Source organism: Dysidea avara, chromosome 9 (genome assembly GCF_963678975.1).
Source record: "Dysidea avara chromosome 9, odDysAvar1.4, whole genome shotgun sequence".
NCBI lineage: Eukaryota > Metazoa > Porifera > Demospongiae > Dictyoceratida > Dysideidae > Dysidea > Dysidea avara.
The window spans coordinates 29,518,257-29,546,182 of record NC_089280.1 but is presented as its reverse complement, the minus strand read 5'-3'; the positions used below and the strand labels follow the sequence as shown (position 1 = coordinate 29,546,182).

At 38.1% G+C, this 27,926-nt stretch overlaps 2 protein-coding genes and 1 long non-coding RNA gene across 5 annotated transcripts; 2 read left to right on the top strand and 1 right to left on the bottom strand.

Moving 5' to 3' along the window:
• Positions 1-732: 732 nt before the first annotated feature.
• Positions 733-27,926, top strand: LOC136267712 (glycerophosphocholine phosphodiesterase GPCPD1-like). Of its 2 annotated transcripts, XM_066062862.1 has the most exons (16): positions 733-814; positions 878-1,029; positions 14,666-14,695; positions 14,814-14,924; positions 14,977-15,121; positions 15,166-15,310; positions 18,759-18,813; positions 18,946-19,038; positions 19,190-19,249; positions 19,307-19,349; positions 19,612-19,664; positions 20,259-20,324; positions 26,638-26,771; positions 26,820-26,955; positions 27,204-27,364; positions 27,780-27,926. In XM_066062862.1, the coding sequence occupies exons 4-16, from the start codon at positions 14,871-14,873 to the stop codon at positions 27,802-27,804; spliced, it is 1,170 nt and encodes a 389-aa protein (XP_065918934.1). In that variant the 5' UTR covers positions 733-814; positions 878-1,029; positions 14,666-14,695; positions 14,814-14,870; the 3' UTR covers positions 27,805-27,926. The 2 variants fall into 2 exon arrangements, with proteins under 2 accessions (XP_065918934.1, XP_065918933.1); XM_066062861.1 differs by lacking the exons at positions 733-814; positions 878-1,029 and adding an exon at positions 5,263-5,541.
• On the bottom strand, positions 2,501-5,009 carry LOC136267225 (uncharacterized). Its single transcript, XR_010706589.1, has 4 exons — positions 4,319-5,009; positions 4,132-4,260; positions 2,898-2,962; positions 2,501-2,847 (listed from the first exon to the last, which is right to left on the bottom strand). It is a non-coding gene; the product is annotated as an uncharacterized lncRNA (long non-coding RNA).
• LOC136267715 (uncharacterized) lies at positions 20,647-22,305 on the top strand. 2 transcript variants are annotated; one of them, XM_066062867.1, is made up of 3 exons: positions 20,647-21,058; positions 21,108-21,298; positions 21,378-22,305. In XM_066062867.1, the coding sequence occupies exons 1-3, from the start codon at positions 20,865-20,867 to the stop codon at positions 21,407-21,409; spliced, it is 417 nt and encodes a 138-aa protein (XP_065918939.1). In that variant the 5' UTR covers positions 20,647-20,864; the 3' UTR covers positions 21,410-22,305. The 2 variants fall into 2 exon arrangements, with proteins under 2 accessions (XP_065918939.1, XP_065918938.1); XM_066062866.1 differs by having other exon boundaries at positions 21,108-21,323.

Genomic DNA, 27,926 nt, shown 5'->3' with positions numbered 1-27,926 from the left:
TCATTGAGTCATTGTCGAAGTGGACTACAGTTTCATCTGGGCTAAGATGGCACCAGACTAGTAAGGTGTATAAGTACGTTTATATATGTAGACTAGAGTTGTGGCCACTCGCGTTGGCTTTTTCAATCGCCATAGGCTGCTTGAAAACATTAGAGTAACTCACCTAAAATCGGACGGGCTCCAAAATCGGACGTAATTACTCGAACTACAACAGGAATTTTTGAACAACTTATATGTCTTTAGATAGTTCAAGGCTGTGGGACTTTGGGCACCAAGTATCAGCTTTCTCGGTTTCTTTGTCTGGTGGCAGCAGCCCTGCAAAGTCATTTCCGATTAATACGTATAATCGGAAAAACAGTCGATTCACGGACACTCACCGTCTACATATCAGATTTGCATTCAATCAACAGTTTTCTACCTTGAAGTAGTAGAGTAACTCATCTACTTTCTAAATATCCCTGGTTTATTAAATCAAATCCTTTTAATCACGAATTACAAATCAAATAAAATGAGACGTCACTGGAGTAATAATCGCACTATGAATTTAAGTATACGGAAGTAAACGGTGTTTGTAAAGGTATACGGTGAACATTTCCCGTATACGTATCTCAAACAACGTATACTTTATCAAGTTTCCGTATACTTAAATTTATGGTGCGATTATAACTCCAGTGACGTCTCATTTTATTTGATTTGTAATTCGTGATTAAAAGGATTTGATTTAATAAACCAGGGATATTTAGAAAGTAGATGAGTTACTCTACTACTTCAAGGTAGAAAACTGTTGATTGAATGCAAGTCTGATATGTAGACGGTGAGTGTCCGTGAATCGACTGTTTTTTCCGATTATACGTATTAATCGGAAATGACTTTGCAGGGCTGCTGCCACCAGACAAAGAAGCCGAGAAAGCTGATACTTGGTGCCCAAAGTCCCACAGCCTTGAACTATCTAAAGACATATAAGTTGTTCAAAAATTCCTGTTGTAGCTCGAGTAATTGCGTCCGATTTTGAAGCCCGTCCGATATTAGGTGAGTTCCTCTATACGTATTGGTGACGAGCCAGTGCAATATCTGTATATTGCACTGCGGTCGATGCATTATAACTTATAATGCACTCGTTGTGGTCTACAAAACTGCAACCAGTGCGTTATAAGTTATAATGCACTCGCTGCGGTCTGCAGCAGTGCAATATACAAATTATGGCACTGGCGGTGCCTTTGAACTGCCCACGCAGAGTGGTACATTACCTCTAACTCCATAATAGTTCAATTTTAGAAGTAAGTGACGGTGTGATACCTTGTCGAAAGCTTTACTGAAATCAAGTAAAATCATGTCTGTTTCGCTTTTTTGATTTAAGTTGTAAATTAGATCATGGATTGTTTGCAATAACTGCAACTCAGCAGAACGCCGTTTCCGAAATCCAAATTGCTTGTCTGATAAGATATTATTTGATTCTATGTGTGACATGATATTGCTGTATATAATTATGTTCCATGACTTTACAACAATTTATAAATTGTTGCGCAGTTTGTGAACTAGACGTAAAATATCCATGTCAGCTGAGACGTAAAATATCCAGATTACAAGCACTTTTTAAAATTATACATCAAGATTATTCACTGTCAATTCCTCCTCATTTTATTTCAATGACAAGATCCACTAGACTATATCACCCACATCGTTTTATTCTACCAAATTCATCTACCTATTCATACCAACAGAGCTTTTTCTCCAGATCAATTAAGGATTGGAACAACTTACCATCTTCCATCATTGAGAGCAACAATATTGACTCTTTTTCAGCGGAAATGCAAACATTGTATGGAACCCAATAACTGTAATCTTTGTAACTACGTAGCTAAATTCATTTTATGATTGCTTTTTTTTCCTGAGCATATCAGCTGTGCTGTCTGCTCAGTAACAATAATAATAATAATAATAATAATAACTACCGTAAGAGCTGCGCATTTTATGAACATCAACTGGATTCTGGTCCATTCAGCGTACCGCCTTTATGATTCAAGTGCATATCATAGCTGCTTTTAGGGAGGAATAACAGGCTTCTTTACCCCCTTGCTATGTGATGTTACTGTATAAATTTTATAAGGCCTTCTGGTATACAGGCTCTGCCTTTACCAAGTACTTTAATCATCATAATAATAATATATTTACTAGCTGAAGGGACATGCATGGATAAATACGCATTCTAGCTACATTGCAGATCTCTCCCTTAAGGTTCCTTTGCGTGCTTGCAGCGTGCTCAAGTTGCAGCTGGCCTGGATAAGGTCTTTCTCAGTTTTGCCCTCTGCATACTACAGCATTTGTAGTAGCTAGCAGGTTCATCTCGTTTCGTTCAGCTGATATTGATGGGCACATGTACAGTCCAGCCTGCATGTATGTTTTTCTATAGCATTTGTCCAGCACAAACACTGTACATGCATGTTCCACCAGTTATGAAATGTATATCAGCACATAAGGTTTGGTGCATTGTAACTCGTGTCCCAACATCATATCTTTAATGTCCAGTTTACATGGTACATATACTTATAGTTTCACTCTCACATTATCCCATGCATGCAGATGTAACAACACACAGTTACATAATGTCACCTCATACAGCTATTAGTACAAACATATAGTGTTTGGAATCAGGTATGCTGTGTTACACATGTAGCTAAGTATACTCCAATACATAAGTTACAAAGGCACAGCTCTATTTGATCAATTTTGATGAACAGAAAGACCTAGAAAAGTTATATCCACTTTCATCTTGCCTGGTGTAACCACATGTCTTCGTAGATACCATTCATGGTACCATACCCCTGATGAGCAATTATTGCACCTGACCTATGGAATCCACACACAAATACAAATTTGTTTGCATAACTAGACCTCACCATGTCAGTCATATCATCATCCAAACTAATCATTCCACAAGAATGACAATAGTAATCAAGTGATTCTAAATAAACAAACGTTATCTGATAATAAATTAATGCATGTGCATGACACATCTTAACTCATCAGAATATACAACAGACTATGAAAAAATTCACTGATTTACCAAGAAATCCAACTATTCACCAAGAAGGTTAGAACAATATAGATATATACAAACGTGTATATGTTTACTTAATGGTACAATTGAGTACACAGAATGTGATGATGTATATTGAACTGTTTGCTGAAGCAATTTAATAGGTGTATAATTATAATAATTTTTGTGACATAGTCTAACTTATTTCAATGCATTTCATTTTAAACAAAGGATAGTTGAGTTTCACTCAGTGGGTAGTCTGCACAAACAGAGTAAGTCAAATAGTCACAGTTAACTGAAAACAGGTGCCATACTTCATGTATTCATCTGGACGTACCCCAACAATAATTAGGCCACTACACTTTGTTTTCAGCCATGTTCAGCCAGTTACACAGCATTGCATGGGAATTAAGCTCCTCTGGAACCATTCCAGTCACTACAGTAACAGAAAGTACAGATAACTTCTGTTACATGTGTAGAGAAGCCATTACGTGAAGCTATAGCTACCACAAATCAACATCTTCCACTGTCAGCAACGATACATAAAAGAAGACTCAAGTAGGACCATGATGTTTGCATTATAAGTACTGCGGTATGCCAAATTAAGATACCAAGCAATATTGAACAGTGAAGAAATCAGGGGGTCTGTTCCAGGTAGTTGTAAAGCGAAGTACCGTGTGAAAATACACACATAGCTATGGGGTCTGGAGGCATGCCCCTACAGATTTCTTCTAAGATCACTTACTGACTGCTCTATTAGAACACATGACTGTTCTATAAATCTTTTTCCAAACTAATATATCAGAAAATTTATAGGCGGACTCCATAAATTGATAGCTGGTTGCTATGCCTATGGGGATCACAAAGGTTTGGTCTCTTGCAAAAATATCAGCTAAAATCCAGCCTGACTTGTCCTTCACTACAGCTTGGCATTATTACAAACTTGGGAACTTGATTACCTGTTCAGTATTATAAAATATTGCTATATAATTAACCACCCATCTCCACAATGTAAAGGTCTTATGGCTAATGGCTATAAATTTTTGTGATGCTTGAGAATATGATAGCATACATAATTCACTATACTTCCATACCTCTGTAAGCATTTTCTTGTAGTCTACATGTCCATTTTCAGCTGAATGCACATGCTCTATTACATCATAAAAATTCTCAACTGTTGCAACTAAACGATGGTGGCCTAAGACAGTTTTGTCATTCTCACTCTGTAATTACAGAATTTTGTGAAGGGCAGGCACAAACAAAGCAGGTTTAGTTTCTTACCCTTTGCTTGGCAAGGCAAATGTAGAACACCTTCCTGAACTTCACTGCATGAGCTCTGGGTTAACAAAACAAACCGGCTTCCAGTTTGTTTCAGCAATGAATATCACTTCTTTCCACTCCATTCAAAATGTCTGTTATCTTCTGCACCTTCTCCTCCGTTAAGTTACTGTTTTGCTTTTGGAGGTGTGATTGGGATCAAGATATTTTCGTCCACAGAAGGTGTCTGTGCGTGACCCTTGGCCTTTCCGACGTATCTCCGAGAGCAAGACTCATAGTGATTCGAAACTCACACCTCGCATACACTGCCACGAGGAAATCTCGTGATCCAACACTTGGAACGACAGTAATTCGGCAACCCATACAACTGTAATGTGTCGCATCTCGCGTTGCCCCTTGCCATATGTCAATACGGCAAGTACGACACCTGCGCAATTTATAAATTGTTGCGCGTTTTATGAATTCACAAAATGCGCAACGCAATTTATAAACCGCGCAAATTCACAGATTTCGCCTAACAATATCATTACTTTTTGTCGCAGTTAACTCTCCTTTATTTGGACGCGCATTCTTTTTACAGCTATAAGCTGTTTGGATGGGTATGTGCTACGGCGAGACTACTAGTAGACTCCACATGATAACATCTGCAATATAACACGTGATAGCCATGCGAGGGAGCGCCTACTTGTTTTTGCATTTTTTCCTTTTTTAAAACCCGGGCTTGATGGACTGCCCTTGCCTACCACCCCCAGCACAAATAAAGGCACGTGCTGGACAACTGTAAAAGACAATAGAAAAACAGAGTAAGGCACGTGCTGGACAACTGTAAGACTTGTTTTTGCATGCCAAGCCGCCCGTTTATTATTATTATATTATTACTTTGTAAACCTCATGCAGAGCATACAACACAGATAATCATACAAATGAGTGCTATAACAAATAGTGTGCTAGTTTATCTTAAAATTCATCTAAATCGTTTACGATACCTGAAGTGTAAAACCGACTTGCTCCGTTGCGCCGGTAGTGCATTCACAGTGATTCAGGTTGACAGGTACTCATACACGATGAATACTGATAGGACGACTACTAGAGATTGGCTAGGAACACAAAATGAAGTTCAGTTTTTCATTCACTCTTCCTCAGCGGAACCACTCAGTGTCATTGGTGTGAAGAACACCTCGCAGTGCACTATTCAAGTGCGCGCTAAGCCTCTACGCGACATAAAGGTCAGTTATACATATGACTGTAAATGAAGCGTCTTGCTAAACGAATTTGTTCTTGCTTTTTTTTTTTTTTTTTTTTTTTGCTAAGATACGTGTTGAAGAAAAAACTTTCCACTGGTGAGAATACAGCTTTTATAGATACCACTGTAGCTACGTGACTTGCACGTGCTGTTGTAACTCTGTTAAGTCATGCAACACACTGTGTCCAAGTGTTGCTGCATTTTACGAGCCAATAGCTCTCACAGAGTCACACATTTAATGTACCTATCATGTATTGCCCCGCTCCCTCGGCGAAGGTGGGGCTTTACGGGGGGAATTGACATGCGCCACTATGGGGCATTTGATAGCAATTCATTAAGCGTCCAAGTATTTTTGTTGTGACTTTCTTTGCTATAGATTCCGAATCTCCACATTGCAACTGGGGCCAATGGTGGAGATTTGACATGATAGGTTTGCCCCACTATGGGGGCATTTGACATTCAGCTGTGTCAAATCCCCACTATAGCCCCATATATTTCCTGGCAAGGGGGAGTGGGGCAATACATCGTTAGGTACATAAAACCTCACTGAGCACATGCAGGACATGCTTGTCACTGTAGTCCCATTTTAGCTATTGTCAAACTTGCATTTTACAAAGTATTTGATGAATGCATGTACATTTGACTCTGATGAAATGGGTCATGTAGTGCTGCATATTAGGTCAGTTTAGTTTTTTTATCCCGGGCTAGATGTAATGCAAATTACCATCTTCCATCATTGAGAGCAACAATATTGACTCTTTTTCAGCGGAACTGCAAACATTGTATAGAACTCAATAACTGTAATCTTTGTAACTACGTAGCTAAATTCATTTTATGATTGCTTTTCTTTTCCTGAGCATATCAGCTGTGCTGTCTGCTCAGTAACAATAATAATAATAATAAAAATAATAATGCCCTTTCCTACCACCCCCAGCACAAGAGGCAAACGTGCTGGACAAGAACTGAAAAGCGGGACATCTAAAGGTCCCTAGGGCCCTTTGTTAGGCCCATTTCCGGGAAAGCATCTGGTGATCTAAACGAGAGGGAGCGGCTTCCACGGATGCACATCGTCGCTGACCTCAACAGGGAGAAAGAAAGGGTACAGCGAATCCACGCTAAAGTACTACTGTACGATAAAGCACCACGTTTGGAAAGGAGCTCAGCAAGCCGGCGATAAAATGTGATGGCTTCCCTCCCCATGCCCCCAGTTGTGGCAAATACCAATGGAGTAAAGGATGCAAACTCCACCTCACGGACACAGTCACCATTTAGAACTGGACTACAATCATTATTGTAATTGTGTTACATGTATTCGGGCAAATCTGAGCACACCAGCAGGGCTGACTGCTCAGTAATAATAATAATAATAATCATAATCACCATACTCCCTCTTCTTCTGCATCTCATGATGCCTATACACAGATGGTATCGAAACATTGCGGTAGCTTTGTGGGTTTGGGTGAAAACCCTTACATCGAAAAAGGCACTTTGCCGCCGCCCCCAAAATCCGCGTGCATGAATGTCAGCCCTGGCATCATCTTGGCAGTTAGCTGATCGAGGGGTAAGTTCTTCGCCACTCAGGGATTGAAGTGGTGGCTGAATTGCAACATTAGTACAAACATTTGAAAGTAATTCAGCAGTTGTATCACGCAGGTCATTGTGGCGAACAAAGGTCAAACCACCATGTCGAAAGATCATTGCATAATCAGCAGTTTAATTAATTTAATTTAATAATTGCTTTACAGAATTGGAATTACATACAGTAGAGGCTATAGTGATTACAGAGACATACAATTCTGAAGGACTACCAGTGTCCTGCACTGGTAGCCTAGAGCACTAATTACTTAACTACAAAAACTATACATGCATACATTTATATAATAGTTACAAATAATTATAATTGGTTGGTGCAGGAGTCTTGGAGCAGCGGGTACAAGGACACAGGTAATGAAAAGTACAGGGGGTATTATCAAAGTTAGCTAAAAAATGATTCCATAAAAATGCTTTCAACTTTGGTTTGATTACATCTAGTGATTGAGATAGGTCAATTATTGGTAAAGAGTTCCATAATCTTGGTAAACGATAAAAATATGAGTCCATGATAGGGTTGATATGAGCTGTCTTGGGGTATAACTTTGTGCCAGCAGATCTTGTTGAACCTGTAGTAAAGTTGGTATAGTTCAAGATGTCAAACTTATCTGATGGAATTTTGATGGATTTGATAAAGAATAATATGTCGGCAATTTCGTAAATGTACATTAGTGGCAACATACCAGTTTGTATTAGCCTTGTTTTATAGTCTGATTGATAGTTTGATAATATGAATTTAGTGGCTCTTCGTTGGACTTTCTCAAGTGATTCAATGTCTTTTAACAGGTATGGCCTCCACAGTGGGGAACAATACAGTAGCTTTGATCTAACTAGAGTGATATACAGAGATTTTCTGGCCTGGGGACAATTTGAGTCCTTGAAGACCCTACGCAATAAGCCAAGAGATTTATAAGCATTAGAAGAAATCATTTCATAGTGTGCTTGCCATGTTAGCGAATTAGTAAAAATAATCCCAAGGTCTTTACAGCTGGAGGATTCATCAATTTAATGACCGTTGACATGATATGTAGAGTTGAATTTGCGATGGTAGCTCATAAACACAAACTTTGAAAGATTAAATGAGAGAAAGTTGTTAATGGACCAGTTGAATAATGAATTGATGTCTTCTTGGAGATGCTCAATGTCTAATGTTGATGTGATTTGTCTGAATAATTTTGTATCGTCAGCAAACTCAAATAGATCTGATGTGACAATTGATGGGAGGTCATTGATAAATATTAAAAAGAGCAAAGGACCCAGAATACTCCCCTGTGGCACGCCAGAGATAACAAGTAAAGTGCCGGATAGGTGGTTGCCCACAGAAACACACTGGGTTCTGTTGTGTAGATAGAAACTAAACCAATTCCATAAGGTGCCAGTGATTCCCATGTTCCAAAGTTTAACTAGGAGTTCATTATGCGGCACACTATCGAAAGCTTTTCGAAAATTAATGTATATAGTATCTATTTCATCTTTTGATGTTATTAGCTGGTTAAAATAGATAAGTAGTTGGTGCAAGGTTGAAGAATTCTTTTGGAACCCAAATTGATATTGTGTGATACAATTAGAAACTGAGTTAATTATCTTATCATAAATTAGTCTTTCTAAAACTTTGGATGTAATGCAAAGAAGTGAAATGGGACGATAGTTTTTGACTGAGGTTTTGTCACCAGACTTTGGTACAGCTGTAATTTTGTGCAACTTCCATTCAGATGGTATGGTTCCACTGGTAATGCTAGTCATGAAAAGGTGGTGAATAGGTATGGCAAGAGCAAAGGCACAATGTTTTAAAATAGTTGGAGGAATGTTGTCTATACCACTGGCCTTGTTGGGATCCAGGTTATTTAAGGCCTCTAGGACTTCTTGTACTGTGAAGTGGATCGAGTCCAAGCATTTACCAGGGACTGGTAGATTCGAAGTGTCGGGTAGATTAAATTTACTCTGAGAGAATATTGAACGGAAGTACTGGTTGAATAACTCAGCCTTACCGAGGTCTGTGTTTGCTGTGATGGAGTCATTGTGTAGCTCAGGCGGTAGGTTGTGAGATTTCGAGAACTCTTTAATGTATCGGAAAATTTTTGTGTCCTTATTTATAGTGAAGTTATATATTAAGGTCTGCTCAAATGCAGACTTTGTTGCAATACTAGAAGCTTGAAAAGAGACTTGAGCTTTGGTTAGTCGTTGGAAATTGTTTGGTGTAGGATTCCTGTTGTATTTATGCTGAAGTGTATGAAGACACTTGTGGGAATGACGTAGTTGGGGAGTGAACCAGTTAGGAAATTGTCTACAGTGCAGTTTGACCTTTGGGATAAACAGTTCAATGCCAGCCAGTATGTTACTTCTTAAAATGTACCGAATTTCTTCAACATCAGAAGAATTGTAGAGTATAGAGAGGTCGCAGTTCGATAGGTACTCTGTTAATCCATTGTAGTCACCTTTAGAAAAATTGAAGAACTCCTTAGTAGATGTAGAATGTGTTGAGAACTTAAAATTAATTGAAAATGTGATTAAATAATGGTCAGATGTAATACATTGGTATTCTGGAGAATGAACAGATAAATGTAAAACGTGTTCAGGACTATTTGTTAACACAAGGTCTAGCTAGTATGTTACCACATGTATGGGTTGGGGATTCCACAAGTTGCGTGAAGTTAGATTCAAATATGCTATCACAGAAGTTGTTGGAGATCGGTGTTCTGCCAGTGAGAGTTGCCCAGTTTATGTCCGGTAGATTGAAATCGCCAAGAATAAATACAGGGTTGGACAGGGTGGTAGTGGTGACTAGGTAGTCGGATAGGTCCTTGTGATAGTGAGCAGTGGCATTTGGAGGTGCATATACCATGCAAAAAATGACATCAGAATCATTAAAAGAGGCAGAAACGTTTACCACTTCAAGGTTTCTGGGACTTGGAATTTGTTTACTAGGTAGATTGTCGCTGATTGCCAGCATAACGCCCCCACCATGTGAGCCTCTGTCCTTTCTAAACATTGTGTAACCTGAGGTAAGATTTCAAGATCTGCAATGGCTTCATGCAACCAAGTTTCAGACAGGCCAATAATTTGAAAATCAGATGCATTTACAAAACTCTGGAAAAGGGGTAAGTTTTTTGCCAAGCTCCTGCAATTTTGCACGCAGATTTTGGGCCCAGTAGGGCCGAGTCATGCTGAAGAGGTGGAGGCAGCAGTTGAAGTCTCCATGTTGTTGTGGGGTGGTGAGGTGCTATCTGTACTTGATGGCTCGTTAGGTCTGAATCCTGCGCTGTCTGCTTGGCCATGTAATTTACCTTTGACATAAATTTTATTGCCTCGAATTTTTATATAAGACTTTGGGGTATTGTCTTGTATTAATGACCAACGAACTTTTAACAAATGAGACTCCGTGACCCTTGCATCACGTGAGAGGTCAGGTTTGATGACAAAAGGTGACTTTAACTGAGATCGCTTGGATAAGATGGAATTGACATCAGATGACCTGTTCAGAGTCACCAGTAGGGGTTTAGGGCGCCCTGAGGAGGGATTGTGAAGCCTTATAGTATTTCTGATTGAGTGAGGCTGAACAGTGTTGTCAAGGTCTGTAAGAACTTCAGTAGCATGGTTTAAATCTAACTTTTCTCTCTCCATCTTTTTGGTGCCTTTGGAACACTCATCGACACCAAACAGAACAACATTGAATTTCCTAGCTGAGTCGTGCTTAGTAGCAACTACAAGTGAAGGTGGAGCTGAATTTGTATCTGAGCTAGGGGTAGCAGCTTTAACAGCAGGAGATGGATTGCTGCTGGGAGTTGGGTTGACTGGTGGTTGGTCAACTGCTGCTGATGGGGACTGGTTAAGTTTTAGATTAAGTGTGCTGATTTGATCTTTCAAGTCCGCAATTACATTATTATAAAAGAGTTGCAGACAAAACAGACAATAAAATGGGTTATCAGACTCACTTGCACTGTTGTAAGCACACCTTGACAGTCCCACACATTTCCGATGGTACCATGCTTCACATTTACCTTCACAAAATAACGCTTCATCGCCTGGATCCTTGCCATCGTCAGAGGGCTCTTTGACTATTTCCTCACAGATGGGACACACAGAAGGCTCTTCCACGTCGATGTTGCTGGCAGAAGAGCTGTTGTCCTGAGTAGTTCTGGTGTACGGCTTGTCCTTGGCCTTTTGCTTCTGCAACTTGGGCATGACCTCCGGTCCGTGACCTCCAGTGAAAGGTGAGCCACTCACACAGTGGCTAGGAGTATTCAATAAAGTTAGGGTCCGCAATCCGAAAAATCAACTTCTACAAATCAATCCCCCTACCATTGTGGGATGTTCATTGTAGTATCCCATTGCTTGATCCACCATGAAACCGGAGGCGCGATTGTTGTCTTCACAGAAATATCATTTTCAGTGTCTCACAAGATGCAAGATTTATTTTTAAAATTTCGTGCTCAACACAAAGGACCGGATGAAACTTGCTACTTAGCCAAATCGTATCCAGAGTTGTTGTAGTTGAAAACTACGCACAGAAATAAGTAAATGGTTTGCTGGGTGCCCGGCACAGGGTTGCTTTCTTTGAAAAAACAGACAAAGAAATACGAAGTTTCGAATTCAAACTGCCCTACCACCCAGGGCAAGAGAAGCCAACTCTTCCTCATAGTGTTTCGATATGGTTGGGTGCATAGTCTGTCTATGCTGTTAGTTTGGAAAAGATCTGAGACTTCTCACCATCTGGGTGACGAGCGTAAAAATGTTTTGCAGCTTCAAAGAATTGTGTTGCGAATTCTACCCATTTCCAGCGCTTCTGCAGCCACAACAATCATCAATTATAGACTAAAACTATGGCAAAAGATGTCCCTGAACGTTTGGTAACAGCGGTTGTCAATTATTATTTCATCCACAGCTTCCACGCCTCGCTCTAAGCTATGCATCAAGGGAGGCAGCAAAATCGTCCAAATTTGACTTCACCTCTAACGCTCCACAGCAGTTTCAAATCTTCACTAGATCACCCTACATCACCATTATGCTGCAAAACATCCCAAAACAAACCGAAAAATGCACAAAATATTTCATTTTTTATTCGAGCTGGGTGGAGCTCCTGGTGAGCTGCTGGTATACTGCATCATATGAAATCACAGAAACATCAACTACTACTACTACCAAACGTTTTGAACCATCATTTATCATCATTCTAAACAAAATTAAGTGACCAGTGTGGCATCAGAAGTACTGGAAAGCACTTTGGTACCATTGAGAGAATCCCTTAAAATGACGCACGAAAATTTTGACGTTCTTCACCCAGATGGTGAGAAGTCTCAGATCCTTTTCAAACTAACAGCATAGACAGACTATGCATCCAACCTTAACACATCACTATGAGGAAGAGTTGGCTTTTCTTGTCTTGGCTGGTAGGGCAGTTTGAATTCGAAAATTTGTGTTTCGTTTTCTGCTTTTTGAGAGAAAGCAACCCTGTGCCGGGAACCCAGTGAATCATTTGCTTATTACCATAGGCGGATCTGAGGGGGGGCCAAGGGGTGCTGTGCCCCCCCTGGCCCTTCTCTTGCCCCCCTTGGACTTACAGTACTATATTGATACCAGAAACTGGAATGATTCATGCATTCACACTGTATTCAGAAGTATAGAAAACCAATAGGCAAATAGAAGACAATAGTTATAAATGTACTTTACAGTTATACTATACATTGTAAAGAAAGTGAGGCAAATAAGTTTAAATTGTTGTGCCAAGACCGAGATACTCTAATAGAGCAGTCACTACTCTAATAGAACAGTCACAATTCTAATGTCATTATAACAATGCTATACACCTGTATATTTTGATTTAGTACACTTTACAGGTTTTATCTCTGATAGGCTTAATCTTTATATGCATTGCAAGCATACACTTTTTAAGCTAAATTCTATCAAAAATGCTCCCAAATTTAAACCTAGGAGATCTACTTTTCAAAAATTTTCTCTAACTACAGTTGTAAAACTGTAGGTCTATCATTCATCCAGCTATACTCAATAAAGTTATGCAACTGAATATAACTTGTATACTACAGTGGAGGATCCAGATGGGTTTCTACCCCCTTTTAAATTTAGCTTAGTGGCATTCTCATTACATAAACATTGTTGTATTGACAATTTGTCATAGCAAACAACTATATACCAGTAGCATGCATGCAGTTGCACTTAACTAACACCATTTATAGCTATTAAACTATCAGCAACACTTCATTTTTCATCTCCCAATGCATTAAAAACGATCGAGATACTCTAATAGAGCAGTCAAGTAACTACTCTAATAGAGCAATCAAAGCCACAGCTTGTAGTCACCATATTTGCCCTATAGTTAGCTACAGTATTTAGTAATTATTTACAGTTTAAAGTATTGAATTTATTGTAATTGCTAACCTAAAATCCAATCTCAGAGCTTCTAAAATCTCAAAATTTTCCAGAGAATTGTTATCAGATGCCTTATTTAGCTATACCAATTTTCAGAAACCCCTTTTAAAAATCCTAGATCTGCCACGGTACTAGAATTCCTCTTAGTGGAACAAACACTGTTGGGAACTAAAACTTTTTGCCCCCCCTTGGCCCCCCCTGACAGTGCCTCCTAGATCCGCCTATGCTTATTACTGTGCGTACTTTTTAACTACATTAACTCTAGATAATATCTAGCTAAGCAGCAAGTTCTATCCTGTTCTTTGTGTGGAGCCCGAAATTTTAAAAATAATTTTTTCATCTCACGAAATACTGAAATCGATAGTTCTGTGAAGACAACAACCGTGCCTCCGGTTTCATGGTGGATCTAGCAATAGGATACTACAATGAACATCCCACAATGGTAGGGGGATCGATTTGTGAAAGTTGATTTTTCGGATTGCGGACCCTAATAAAGTCCATCCTTATCGCAGGTGAAGAGCATCCCAGAACTCCTGCTTTGTCAGATGGTAACCCTGGTCTTGCAGTGGTAAAGCCAGAAGCCAAGAAGAGGCTCCAGGTTCACTATTCAGATCAATAGCTCTTTGAAGCTGTGAAGAGAGACCATTTCTGATCTCAAGAGCCCGTTTCTTAGAAGCCTCACGCCGGTGTTGGTTATTATTATTATTATTTATCTAATTTGTCAAAATGACAGGGTGGCACCAAAAGGTGAACCTGAGTCTTGATGGATCGAGTATCTGGGGGATGAGCATGTGCTACCTGACTAATAATCAAGTCTTTTAGTGGTGCAGTAATTCGCAGGGAAGCATCAAACTGAGATTCACAGAAAGCTGTAGGGTCATCCATACCGAGCCCACTGAAACGACATGGCAGAGAGAACAACTCACGTTCACCGGTGGCGCATGCAACATGTCCACCGGTGAACGTCAGTTTAGTTATTATACGCTGTGTTTAATGAACAGTAACCAAGTAGTGCATAATGTTTTGCAAAATCAAGTATAAGAATGATGTATAAGCTAAGAATATAATATGAGAGTTAATTATGCTATAATAACATCCTACCTGTATTAATGTGTTTGTTGTTTGTGCTATAGCCTTCTCCACCGAGCACTTTCAAAGCTTGTGTGAGTTGATGTGCTTGTGCGGTATATGTGTATATATAAAGTTGTCAAAGTGTCGTCACATAGAGTAGCCAGTTGTGTTGTTAATATCCTTTCTAATAATCAATATTGTTACTATTAGTTTCTAGACTCAGTAACTGGTCGCTGCCAAGAGCTGGACACTAAAGTTGGTCACCTGATGAAACTATTACCACAACTATGGATGTTAAGGGTACCAGACTACAAGTGTTATGTGAGTAGTTACTAGTAATAGTGTTAACTTGTTGTGATATGTATTATTACAGAGTTATGGGTTTGAAGTCTGTAGTGACTCCAACAAGGAAGTCGTGGGTAGAGCAAGTGTCCTACCTCAACAATTGAGGAATTTGGAGGGAACTCTTACACTAACTTTACATGATGCTGACCTACTTCCTGTTGGGACTATATCAGGTCAGTAAATTAGGAAAGAAATGATGTGTTACTATATTAAGCAGTGGATTACATCGTGGTGCTGCCCTGTGATTCATTGGCTGACTGGAAAATCAATGACCAGTGGAGGGTGTCTAAACTACATCAGTGGGTGGGTCATTCTATGATTATAGGACATCGTGGTAATGGGATGACATTCTGTCTTAATCAGTAAGTGTTTACTATGCTAGACACCATGCACATAGCTTGACCTTCTCACTAGTGGTGTGCGATGTCAGGATTTTCATTTCGATATCGATACGATAATAGGGTAAATGTGACCCGGTCTGCGAAAAGGGCTCTTATAGCCTTTCCAATTATCCATGTTTGGCTAATCATAACTCCTAATCTACTAAAGCTATCACCATGTAATTACACCCACAACTACTGCCAGGTTAGGGTTGTTGAGTGACCAAATTGTAGGCTTGTACCATATTCACCAGTCAAGTTATGGGTTACCATATATATGCAATTGGAAAGGCTATAAGAGCCCTTTTTGCAGACCGGGTCACAAATATCGAAATGTCAATTCGATTTTCGATAATTTTTAATTGTGTGGGTGGAGTAATTGCGTGGGCGGCCGATATTTATAAATATGTTTCAAATACAATTTACACTCCAAAACCATTGCATAGAAGCCTAGAAAACTGGTAGACAAGCTTTTTAAGTGGCTAGATTGTACAGAACCAACCTTCATTTCTAGCCTGATTGCGCAATCACATACTAAATGCTGTTGATTTATCGAAATATTCTTTAATATTTCAATAATTATCGAAAATTTTCGATTCGAAATCTGCTAAAGTGGTATAGAAATCGATACGATAACGATATTGACGCGATATCGATATTTTTCGATATATCGCACACCACTACTCACGTCCTATACAGGGACAGTATCTGTCAATGAGATATACCATAGGGGGTTGGACATGCTTTAAGCACCACCTAAATTATTTACCTTAATTGCATAGTTTATTTGCTATTTCACATGACCCTCAATGACAGATACTGTCATTGAGGGACATGTTTATGTAGTTGTTTGTAATTGTAATAAGTTATTGTCAATTTCAAAAAAAAGCAATATTAATTCATGACCCTCAATAGTATGAAGAAGGCTGTTTTCTAAGTGGTGTGATGAATGGCATTGCACCTAACTAAATTGATGCTTGGTGCCATTTTTCATGGAGTTCGTGGTGACTAATGTAGTGGCTGTGGGATCTTCCTAAAGTATTCCAACCTCCTCTACAGCTATACCAGCTAATGCAGTGAGTCAAAATCTACTACTGGTGAAAAATAACTGTTATCAGGGTTGATCAATTAATCCTTCTAAAGATCAACTGAGGTGTTATTTAACCATTGCTGACTAGCTTCCCTACAAATATTATAAGCACAGTATTTTCTCATACAAATGGCTGAAAGCTTTTACTTCATTCCTGTAAACAAATAGGACCTTTATTTGAGACTGGTTTATTTTGGATAGTCCAGTGGCGCCTGGCATTGTATCATCTGTAAATGCAACTCCATAGCGACTTCAGTGCACTTCAAGATGTAGCATTCTTCGTCACTGTATCCAGATTTGTTTCGACAAAATCATGCTCAATTGTGAAGATCGGTTCACAATTTTATCAAGAAGCCATAACATACATTGGTCATTGAAGCCAATAAAATGTACCACAAATTAGATCCAATTATTGGTTTGCTGAATAAGGTAATGTTGGTTACAAATAACTAAATTATGGGCTCCTGATGATACTGTACATATCTGCATGAACACAAACTTGCATGGACTACTTGGTCACGTGATTACTCTAGGGCTCAAACAAATAGTGGTTTTTACTATTCGAATATTCTTTATTCACAACTACCGAATATTCGAATATTCTTTTTCAGCATTGGTATAGATGAGATATCAATAATCCTGTGGTTGTACAAGATGTTTCTTTAATACAATTTAGAATCAACATGATTTGATCACTTACGTCATAGATATGCTTATGTAGGATCAAGAATTTCCATGTACTCTACCACTGATGTTATATATTTCCTTTGAAACGAATATTCGAATACTAGAAATGGTATTCGAATATTCGAATATTCTCCGAATATTCGAATAATAGAATATTCATTTGAGCCCTAGATTACTCATAGCTCGCACTTTCATTCCTCAGATGGCTGTAAACTCAGCCTGAAGCAGCAAGGGAAAGAATTAAAACAATCAATAGCCTGGGCCTCAGACCGGTTGTCTATTTTCCAATTGTGCTGGAAGCCTCCAGCTTGTAATCATGGCTTATATTGGTACCTGTAACTATATTATGACTGTATCATACACAAAATAATCACTAGGTGTTTCTGGTTTATTTTCTTGAGCATGCACATCACATGTGCTCCACACAATCTACCATTTGTATGGCTTTTAGTTACAATTATTAGGGAGTATTCATTTCATTAACTTTTTGGAGCTTCTGTATATCCTGATTACATTTACTAGTGGTTTATGTTCTCTTACACAAGCAATGGGTTTGGTTATTAATAGGGTTGAAACGATCATTGTTTTTTTCTAGAGTTAACCCTCTCACCATCGCAACTGCCATATGTAGGGACCCACCAATTATGCTCATAATTTTACCTATTATGCTATGCTGCACTGCTCAAAAATTCACATATTATGCTTAAATTAATGCTCAATATTTACCTATTATGCTCGATTATGCTTAATGTCCATGCCTTAGTTCATATGCTTTGCTACTAGTTTAACACTGTATAGAAAGAAAAAAATGAGTGGCTGGAACACAAATAATAAATTCTTGCTGCACGCCTGCATGTAAGAGAAAAGATCGATATACTCTAATAGGACAGTCAGTTTGATAATTGTTCTATCAGAGTTACTGACTGCTCTATTAGAATACATCGATCTTATTTTGCAATTGTCATTTTTCCAGCAAGAATTTACACTATCGTACAAATATTTAACCTATTATGCTGGCATTATGCTCAATGCTTTTAGGCACCTATTATGCTCAAAATTATACCAGCATTATCAGCGGGTCCCTAGCCATATGCGATTATATATGGTGGTTTCGATATATAAATGCCTGTAGCATCACATTCTAAACGCTCTGTAACTTCAGTCGTATTGATGTGTACAACATGGCATGTAAACAAATAATATAATAAACTTAAAATTTGAGGAAGCGTGTCATTATGTTTTGCATTATATGATGTGTAAGGTCATTATTTCTGAGGTCATGTACAGCTCAAGGGAAGGGTCAGTTCAATACATATACACTAACGGTTAAAGTACAATTCAGTCCATCTATAAAAACACCAATAGTACCCAGTCCAATGGTCACTCCTTATGCCAATGGTGATATGATGAGGTGATGAAATGTTGTAAAATTAACTGATGGAGGAGTAAAACATGGTTGTGGGCCTGGTGGTTGGTACATACCACCATAATCAATTAACTTAGCACTTACTAATGTTGTGAGATTAGATGTTGTATCATTAGTCTCATTTTCCTTCTCCCATTCATATGAGAGCAGTCACAACTAAAATTAATGAAGTATAACATAGTTTGTAACACTGCGAGAGGTATCTATTATTTGTTGTGTGTTTTTAGGCCAACGGACACAATAGAGAACACGATAGCTTCTTTTGAGAAAGCCACTGAACTGGTAAGTGTATAAACACTTTATACTGATGAACTCATCTCAGTATTGTGTTGCATTGTAATTTCATGGCTGACACAGGCATGAAAAGTCTGTCATACTTTCACATGTGTTGCATCACTATCTCTGCTGCTGTAGGGAGCTATTGGTGTAGAGTTTGATGTTCAACTGACTAAGGACCTGGAACCAGTGATTTATCATGACTTAATGATCAGTCTAAATGTTGCTCCAGTGAGTTGTGAGGTGGATGTTCATTAATAATACATGTGATGGACACTTAATCTCATAGTGGAAACTGTCCACAGCTTTGTTATTTGTTGTATGTGACTATTACAGTGTATGAAATAACTTTGTGCTGCAGTTACTGTATAATCCATTACAGGATCACTATTTTGATGTTCTGTTGAAAGATTTGACTTATGACCAGATTAAATCTTTTAAGGTAGAAAAAATGAGAACGCAAAGCTAGATGTTTGTCATTATGTATCATGTTTTTCAGCTTTCCAGCAAAGATAAATCTCGGAGCCCATTATCATCTTCAGGTAAGTGTTAGTTAGTTATGTTATTGTACCACGTCACAAGTGTGATGACGAAATTGTCATCATGTGTTTGGACGTGAAATGTGTGTACTATGTGGAGCAGGTTTTGATGGTTTAGCACCAACCAGTAGCACTCTACCCCCCACCACAGTGCTGTATGGTAGCTATTCCATGGTAAAAGCCTTAATCCACTCCAGCCACCACCAGCCAATACAATAGCTCAGGGTGTGTGTACAATGCTTGTACTGTGTCATACAAACCACAGGAGTTGAGCTGGGTGGACACAGCAAGAATAAAGTGTTTCCACATCTCAGAGAGGTGATGTTGACATGCACTCATCATTGTACCGTAGATCAGAAAACCTCCATTACTAAGGGGCCATTAGAATTTTGGTCGTAGCTAAGTAGGTGAGGACACAGAGAAGCTATTGCTATCCAAAGACATGTGGGTTTTCTGATCAGTGGTAGTTACCTACTTGCTGTATGCCATTTAGCTGGGAATTTTTAAGGGGTTAAAGTCCGATGTTCAACTACAGCTAGCTGACAATATCCAAACCTTTTCTATACATTTAACATGTCCAATTCTCCCCTTTGAAGATTTCTAGCTAAGTGGCAGTTGCGTAAGTTACTCCTATTCTAATTTGGTCACCTGTGCCATACCAAACTATATATATATATATGCTTCTATTGTTAGGTCACATGTATGCATTGTCAGTTTATACAGGTGACCTTATTAGGCAGGTTTATGTACATTCATTGTACAATCTCCAAGCGCTGTACCATAAGCTCTATTAAATGACTAAAATATGAGCTACCAGAGTGAAGCATGTTATACAATGCCACTTTATAACATGCGTGATGTGTACCTGTAGATCAGATGGTTAATTACACATCACTGTGTGCTCATGTGTAGGTACTGAAGGAACTTCCAGAGTCCGTTTTCTTCAACGTTGAAGTGAAATATCCCCTCCCTAAGAAGGTAAAGTATTTTGTGTATGTACTGCATGTGTGATCATATTTGTGACCCACTGAGCGAAAACCCGACTTGTTTGCATTTTTCTTGAACTTCACTTAAACTAGTTAAAAGGAGGGAGACATGGAATTTTAAAATTCTTTTTTTATTTCATTACTGTATTGATTTAATATCCTTGTGTATAGTTGTACATTTTAAATTTAATTTACTGTATGATTTGTTAATGAAATACACGATCAAAAATGCTTCCGGAGTAATCATACGTTATAACGCGTCATAACGCGTCATAAGTTGCTGACATCAGAGGGGGAACGCTGCGTAAATGAAGTATACATTCCATGGAAGAATCAGATCTTATTAGTAATTCAGTCACGTATTAGAGTGAAGTAATAGGTATAGAAAGACTTTGTTATGGATACCTCCAAGTCGTCAACGGACTCCTGCTGTACTACTGGCTTGAAATCTCAGTTTGATTGATCATAGATTGATTCCCAAGATATTTCCGATGAATATAGTGACGTTTCCAGTTTGGTCTCTAGCAACGAAATGAGTATTTTCAGCGAAGACACAGACTATCACGAAGATACTGAGGAGATAGCTGGAACCTCTCTTGAACCTTACAAATTGGAGCCAATAGATGCTAACCTCAATGCTAACGCTAGTGATACAGACCAACTGACTGAGGATGAATCATCGTCTGATGAAGAGCTACTTGGGAAATTGCCCAATGATATGAGTTGGTATGACTATTCTACCACTACTTGTCACCTAATAATACAATTCCTACAGGTATCACTGTGGCAATTGTAAGATGATGCCCACTAAAAGAGAATGTATATGCTGCTGTTCCATTGGTGAAGTGGTAGACAAGATGGAAGAAATTGGTACTTCATGTATCACTGAAAGTGAAGGATTCGATGCGGTTTGTTTAAACCAGTGGGTCCTGCATACTGCATATTATCAATACAGAAAACAGTATGGTAAGTATAAAGAATCCATTCATGAGTACGTTACATTGATATAGCACATTTCCATTGAACCTTTTAATTTAATGTGCAGGCAGTACCGATTCACAAGCTACCGTCAGCTGACTCGTTGGTGCTGGGGTTGGCTGGGAAAGTCAGTAAGAATAGTGCCACCAAGTTGTGCTGTGGATAAAATAATGTGCTGTGGATAAAATAACACACACCTTTCCTTCAAAGACATATGCAGGTTTTAAGTACCCTAAATTGTAATATTACTATATATAATAATAATATATGTATATCATGTAAAATTCATGTGTAATGCTAAAGTGAATTATACTGTTATGGGCAAAATAATGATATCCAAATATGCTATACTTAAGTAGTGCTAAATCGACTTTTGTGCTGTTGTATTGCAGTTGCTTTGTCTGGTCGCTCAAAAGCAGAGCATAGTGGTTTAGGATCTTCTTCTTGCAGATCGCTTCCTCCTGTGTTGTATTGTTCGATGGTTTCTTGTAGTAGCTGTTCAACGTAACCTACATACATATCATTAACCATATGAGCTAAATCAAATAAACCTTATTTCTCTTACTGTATGTAGCTTTCACATGAACTTTCCATACAAGATAACCACCACTCTTATACTTAGGTTGTACGACATCATACCGTTCCACACCTTGCTTTGTGACTGATTGAAGACGGTTACTGTTTTTATTAAAATGCAATGCTGCTAGTTTTAACCTGCAATGTAAAAGTAACTTTATGTCTACAGGTTAGGTCACACAATTAGTGATTAAAGGTGCAAATAGTTAGCTCACAATAGAGAAATTAACACACCAATCATTACATTAACACTAAATTGAATGAATAAAATGAAGCCAAGTGACTAATACATTACCTGCTTTCATTCCTTTCTAAGAAAAAGCAACTGCCTTTGGTGCAAAAAGTTAATTGCAACATTGTGGAATGACTCCGTCTGGTGAGCACCAGAAAGGCGGGTCATGTCCCTCAAGTGTGTTGAATTGGTCAGAAAAGATGTTAGCTTCTCACTTGCTTCTGTGTCTATTCAATAATATACATGCTCAACCATATCACTATATATGTGGATATCATGCCTTACTTACGTCGTTTAAACCACTTTTTCTTCCTATCTTGACGTCTTAATCTACCACGAGAACACTTTGGAAATTTAGTACTGTACCTCCTGTGAACATCATGCACATGGTTGTCCAGTGATAACCATTTGGCTTGCACAAGTTCACTGTCATCATCAGGTGTTGTGGACACACACCAATAGAGATGGTTGATGATGCTCTTCTGCCATTCACTAACCAATTCACAATCCTTTTGTTTACCCAATTTCTCTAATTTTTTTGCGAAAACTTAGATATATTCACCAGTTCTGATTATTGCAACAGGTACCACACAAGTATGTTCCTATTGCTCCATGCCATGTATTGAAATAGCGTTTGATGTGTGGGTGTGCTTCACATATCCATTTGTTGATCTGCTTATGCCTGTCTGTGAAGAAAGTCCATGCAGCAATGGAGGCCCTCCTTCTCCATATGGTAGCTTCCCTTAACTTCATTGCTCTGTTGTAAATCATTTAATTTATAGTTAATATACACCACATACTTCACCATAATATAGCTGTACCTGAACAAGCTGTATATCCATTATTTTATTAAGATTCAATTCAAGCATGGAATATGATCCATACTTGGCACTGTGTCCAGGGCTATCAGATCTTCCATCACTACCAATTACCAAGCCTTGCTGTTTCTCTTTCAGTTTGCTAAGGAGTAGAAATTGGTTCTTCTCCCAAATAACACGAATGGCAGGGTGGAGATATTTTTTCTGATGTCTAAAAAATGTTTTTCTACTTATTGTAGCACAATGAAGGGTCTTAAATACTCTGAGTGCCTTAGCTGGTAAGTGAACAGAATAGTAGCAGATGTCAGAAGATTCCCAGCTGGAATGTTACGTATATATGGCTGGCTTTCCCAAACAAATGTATTATTACACTGGCTGCATGCTTGCTTGATGCTGAGGAAAGATTCAATCACATCGCATTTGATGGAAATAAAGGTACTGCCACATGCTACACAGGTAGCAAACAGCAACATGAGGGCAGACTCAAACCGGCACCTCAGTTGCTTTTCTACTGGAATCTGTTCTTCATCTTCTGATGTAGTGGACTCCCAATTGTGGTGGATTCTGTAGGCTCTGTTTCACTCTCTTCTTCTGTAAATTCAAGTGTCTTCATCCTCAGCCACTGGTGCTATCACTCCTTTTTTAGGGGTTGATGTCATCGGAATATGTAAGAGATTACACTGTAATCCTACATCACACATCAGTGGTGCTGCCTGGACACCTGTAACCATGCAGGTTCATGTTATAATAGATAATATTAATTGGTTCCTACTGAAATGAGTGACCTCAGGGACAATTGCAACCTGAGTATGAGCATCAAGAACATCTGGGAAAGCCTGGAGCACTTCTTTAATCGACTCAAGTGCAACAAGCAACAAAGTTGGTATTATACCTATGGACTAGGTCATTCATCAGGTATAGTTTTTGGCCTAAATACACCCATACTGTATATGTAGCAAGAAGGCGATGATGAAGATATGTTTTACGTAACCAAGCACACAAAACTCACGTTTACTTAATGGTACAGAAATGAAACAAAGATATTCTTACTCCCCATGAAGAGGCGAATCCAATGATATTTCAATTCAAATCTTCCTTCACTGTTTACTGAAGCAATTAAAACTAGCGTTGTTTTAGTAAGGACTTTTAGTTTTAGTTATAGTCATAGTCAGTTTCATCAATAGTTTTAGTTTTAGTTATAGTAATTTTTCTTAATTCCTTTTAGTTATTTATTTAGTTATGGTTATATTCTCTGTGTTGTTTTAGTTTTAGTTATAGTTTTAGTTAAAAATGTGAAAATCTTTTAGTTATAGTTAGGCCCCTATTCGGTGATTATTAGTTTCTCATCCAGCCTTTCTAATTATTATGATGCGGGTGGGAGGGTATTACCATTATACCATTATTTTATAATATTAACACACTGATGTACAGACCTTGTCCAAATTGTCTTTTTTTCTTACTACAAACATTTCCTTCACCAGCTGATTCTACTTTTCGTGATCGCCAACTGTTTTTCGACAGTCAACTAAAAGCCTGCTTTGATGAAGTTTTTTTTTTTTTTTTTGATTAAGTAAAATTAAATATATTAAATACAAAATTCTAACTAGCTTAACTACCAAACTAAGTACTTTAACTACAAAACTAGCTACCTTAACTACAAAACAACCTTAATTAATAACTTAGTTCAACAAGTCTATGCCATCTTCTGGGCATAAGCCATAATGCCTCAGGATCATTTTGGCATTATATCGCCAGAGAGTAACTGACAAGCGCTGAAGCAATTGTTTCCTTGCAAACTGTCTGGGAATACCACTTTTAACAGTGGTACGGTCGGCAATCGTGGATAAGGTTGATAAAGCAAAGGGTGTCCAAACACCAAACGACTCGCAAACCAGGGGAAAAAAATCACCACCATGGTTATTAACAGTTTCCAAATAATGGTCATCCTTAGCCTCCTCACCGGCAGCAGCAGCTACCCCAGCGTTAGATGCAGCAGCGGAAATAAAGGAAGGCTGAGTTGTGCACCTGACAGAGAGGTCAAAGTAAGCAGGACGGCCTAGAGTAAAATCAGGATGGTAATTGTCCCCAGGACGAGATTGATCAGAGGCAATGCTTTGCTCACGGAGAACACCAGGGTGATCTTGCAGTAGAGCATGATGTACTATAGAAACAAGAGCATCATGGCGTTGGATACGTAGTGGGCCATGAGAGCAACCAAGAAGATGGTCACCAAACTGATCTATGACAGACAAACATGTACAAAGTGGTAACAATGGGAAAAGAGGAACACCCAACCATAAACGGACAGCAATAACAAACTCATGTGGAGAAAAGGCCAAACCCAATGTTGGTTGAGGGATGGCCTTCAGCCAGCCACTGCTGATACCAGAGGAGTGAGCAACAGCATGTAAACAAGCCTGGTCACGGATTGTGGAGGTGTTGAAAATGCTTGCAAATAATTGATCATCAAGGGAAGCCTGTAAGTCATTTTGGGAAGATAAGTTAGAAGGCAAGATGGATAGACTTTGGAAATAGGAGATAGCACAATTTTCACCTGGAAAAAAAGTCTTCTAACTTTGATGAAGTCGATAGAGCACAATTGCAACTGGCACTGCAGCAATTTGCTAAGGAAAACAACAGTTCTCCTGGTGATATATAGCGCATTGTAGCGTTCATCAACAAAATTTATAACAGTTTGGTATCACGTGTTCTTCTGAGCATGCGCAGAGTAAATAATGGCTTACTATGCGGTAGCTTAAGAAGGATGCAGGCGGTGGATGAGACATTAATAATCACTAAATAGGGGCCTTATAGTAACATTTCTAAAAATGTTTTATAGTATTAGTTGTACATAAGAAAATCTTTTAGTTTTAGTTATAGTTTTAGTAATCTTTTCCGATTCTTTTTAGTTTTAGATTTAGTTTTAGTAAAATATTCTGTTGTATTTTATTATAGTTATAGATTTAGTTATAATATGGATTTGCTTTTAGTTATAGTTTTAGTTTTAGTTAACTAATACATATTTGCCTTACTAAAAGTACTTTTAGTTTTAGTAAGTTAACTAAACCACCATCAGGTCACAAACTATATAGCATATGTTGATGTTTTGATGCTACACACAGCAGCACAGTTTCATTCTGTGCTTTGTTCCACCTGTAGAACATATGTGAACTTATACATACATTGGTCTGAACAATATAGTGAAGAGTTTTAGTTATAGTAATCTTTCTTAATTCATTTTAGTTATAGATTTAGTTATGGTTATATTGTCTTTGTTGTTTTAGTTTTAGTTAAAAACATGAAAGCCTTTTAATTTTAGTTATAGTTTTAGTTGAGCATAGAAAATCTTTTGGTTTTAGTTATAGTTTTAGTAATCTTTCTTAATTCTTTTTAGTTTTAGATTTAGTTCTAGTAAATTATTCTGCGGTTTTTAGTTATAGATTTAGTTTTAGTTATAATAATGGAGGTTATAGTTTGTTAACTAATACATATTTGCCTTACTAAAAGTACTTTTAGTTTTAGTTATAGTTAACTAAAACAACACTAATTAAAACATGAGTAAAATTATTTATGTAGGACACATTTTTTATCTAATGTATTTCAGTGGCATTTATATAATAAAAAACAGAAATATGCAAACAAGTTGAGTTTTCGTTCAGCGGGCCACATTTTTGTGTATAGTGACTTATGTATTGTGTTAGGATGGTGAGGAGTGTGACTATTTCCCATACGTCAACCGTAACACAATTGCTGATGTAATCATCTCTACATTATACCAATATGGTTCAAAAAGGAATATGGTGATGTCAACATTTGATCCATCACTTTGTACAATGTGAGAGGTTGATAACATCACTGATTACTAAATGATTAACTCTTTCAGGTTACAATTGAAACAGCCGCAAATTCCAGTCTTCTTCTTAACGGAGAGCAAATCATTGAAGTATCCCTTAGCTGTTGACATAAGGAATCATTCTGCTTGTGATGCAGTTGCTTTTTCAAAGTCACAAAACTTTGCTGTAAGTGTTACTGTGATTGTACAGAACTTCTAAGACCACTTTCATTACTTTGCTAGTATAATACTTTAATCTGTCAAGTCAAGTCAAGTATGTAAAAAATAACCAATAAGGAGACCAATAGCTATGTGTGTGCTTTTAAGAAATGTTCCACTGTGTGTAATTTTACACACTACTGATGTTACTATATGCTATTCCTATACATATGTGCCTGGAGATTATACATTCAGCATTGGTCTATTATGTTACAGGGTATTAGTGTATGTGTTGATCAGGTGAACAACCTGTCAGAAGTTATCGATTTAATACACAATCATGGACTGTTTGTAATGACATGGGGTGAAAATAACAGTGTGGAGGAATCTGAGTCATGGCAGAACAGCCAAAAAGTGACTGCCATAATGTGTGACAGGTAATGACTAGCTGTGTTGTTGTGTGGTGTGTAGAGAAGTGGTAATGCAGCTAGGCATGATGTCTTTTCTGTCAGACACATTTCCTATAGAATCTGTGATTCAATTGTTGATAAGATGGCCATGTGGCCATGTTTTTCCTTCTGAAAATACAGAACAAGTAGTTCATTGAAATTCTTGCAACTGTGCCTCAAGGGTTGCACCCTATAGTTACATAGTTGGTTAGTAAGTAAACTACAGAGAGTAAAAGACATCATTATGCTTAACACCTGTAAAACACATTAGTTATCACACACATTGGATAATTAGCAGCCACCTCATTAATAGCATATTCTGTAGGTGGACCTATTAATGCCATTTCACTGTAATTAAAATTATCACTTGTGGTATGTATTACTAACGTCATCCCCACTGTAGGATTCCTACACAAATCACAAAATAGTCAGAAGTTGATGAAGACAGCTCAAGCTATGTGAACACATAAACCAGGACATGTATAACGTAATTTTTAACCTGTTGCATATATGGCTTTATTCACTTATTTATTTTAATGTATGGTTTAAA

Coding starts and splice junctions, on each gene's coding strand:
- LOC136267715 (XM_066062866.1), top strand. CDS start 20,865: ATGAGTATTTTCAGCGAAGACACAGACTATCACGAAGATACTGAGGAG. Junction 21,059..21,107: donor TTGCCCAATGATATGAGTTG/GTATGACTATTC, acceptor CAATTCCTACAG/GTATCACTGTGGCAATTGTA. Junction 21,324..21,377: donor TATAAAGAATCCATTCATGA/GTACGTTACATT, acceptor TTTAATGTGCAG/GCAGTACCGATTCACAAGCT.
- LOC136267712 (XM_066062861.1), top strand. CDS start 5,380: ATGAATACTGATAGGACGACTACTAGAGATTGGCTAGGAACACAAAAT. Junction 14,925..14,976: donor TACCAGACTACAAGTGTTAT/GTGAGTAGTTAC, acceptor GTATTATTACAG/AGTTATGGGTTTGAAGTCTG. Junction 15,122..15,165: donor TCCTGTTGGGACTATATCAG/GTCAGTAAATTA, acceptor TATATTAAGCAG/TGGATTACATCGTGGTGCTG.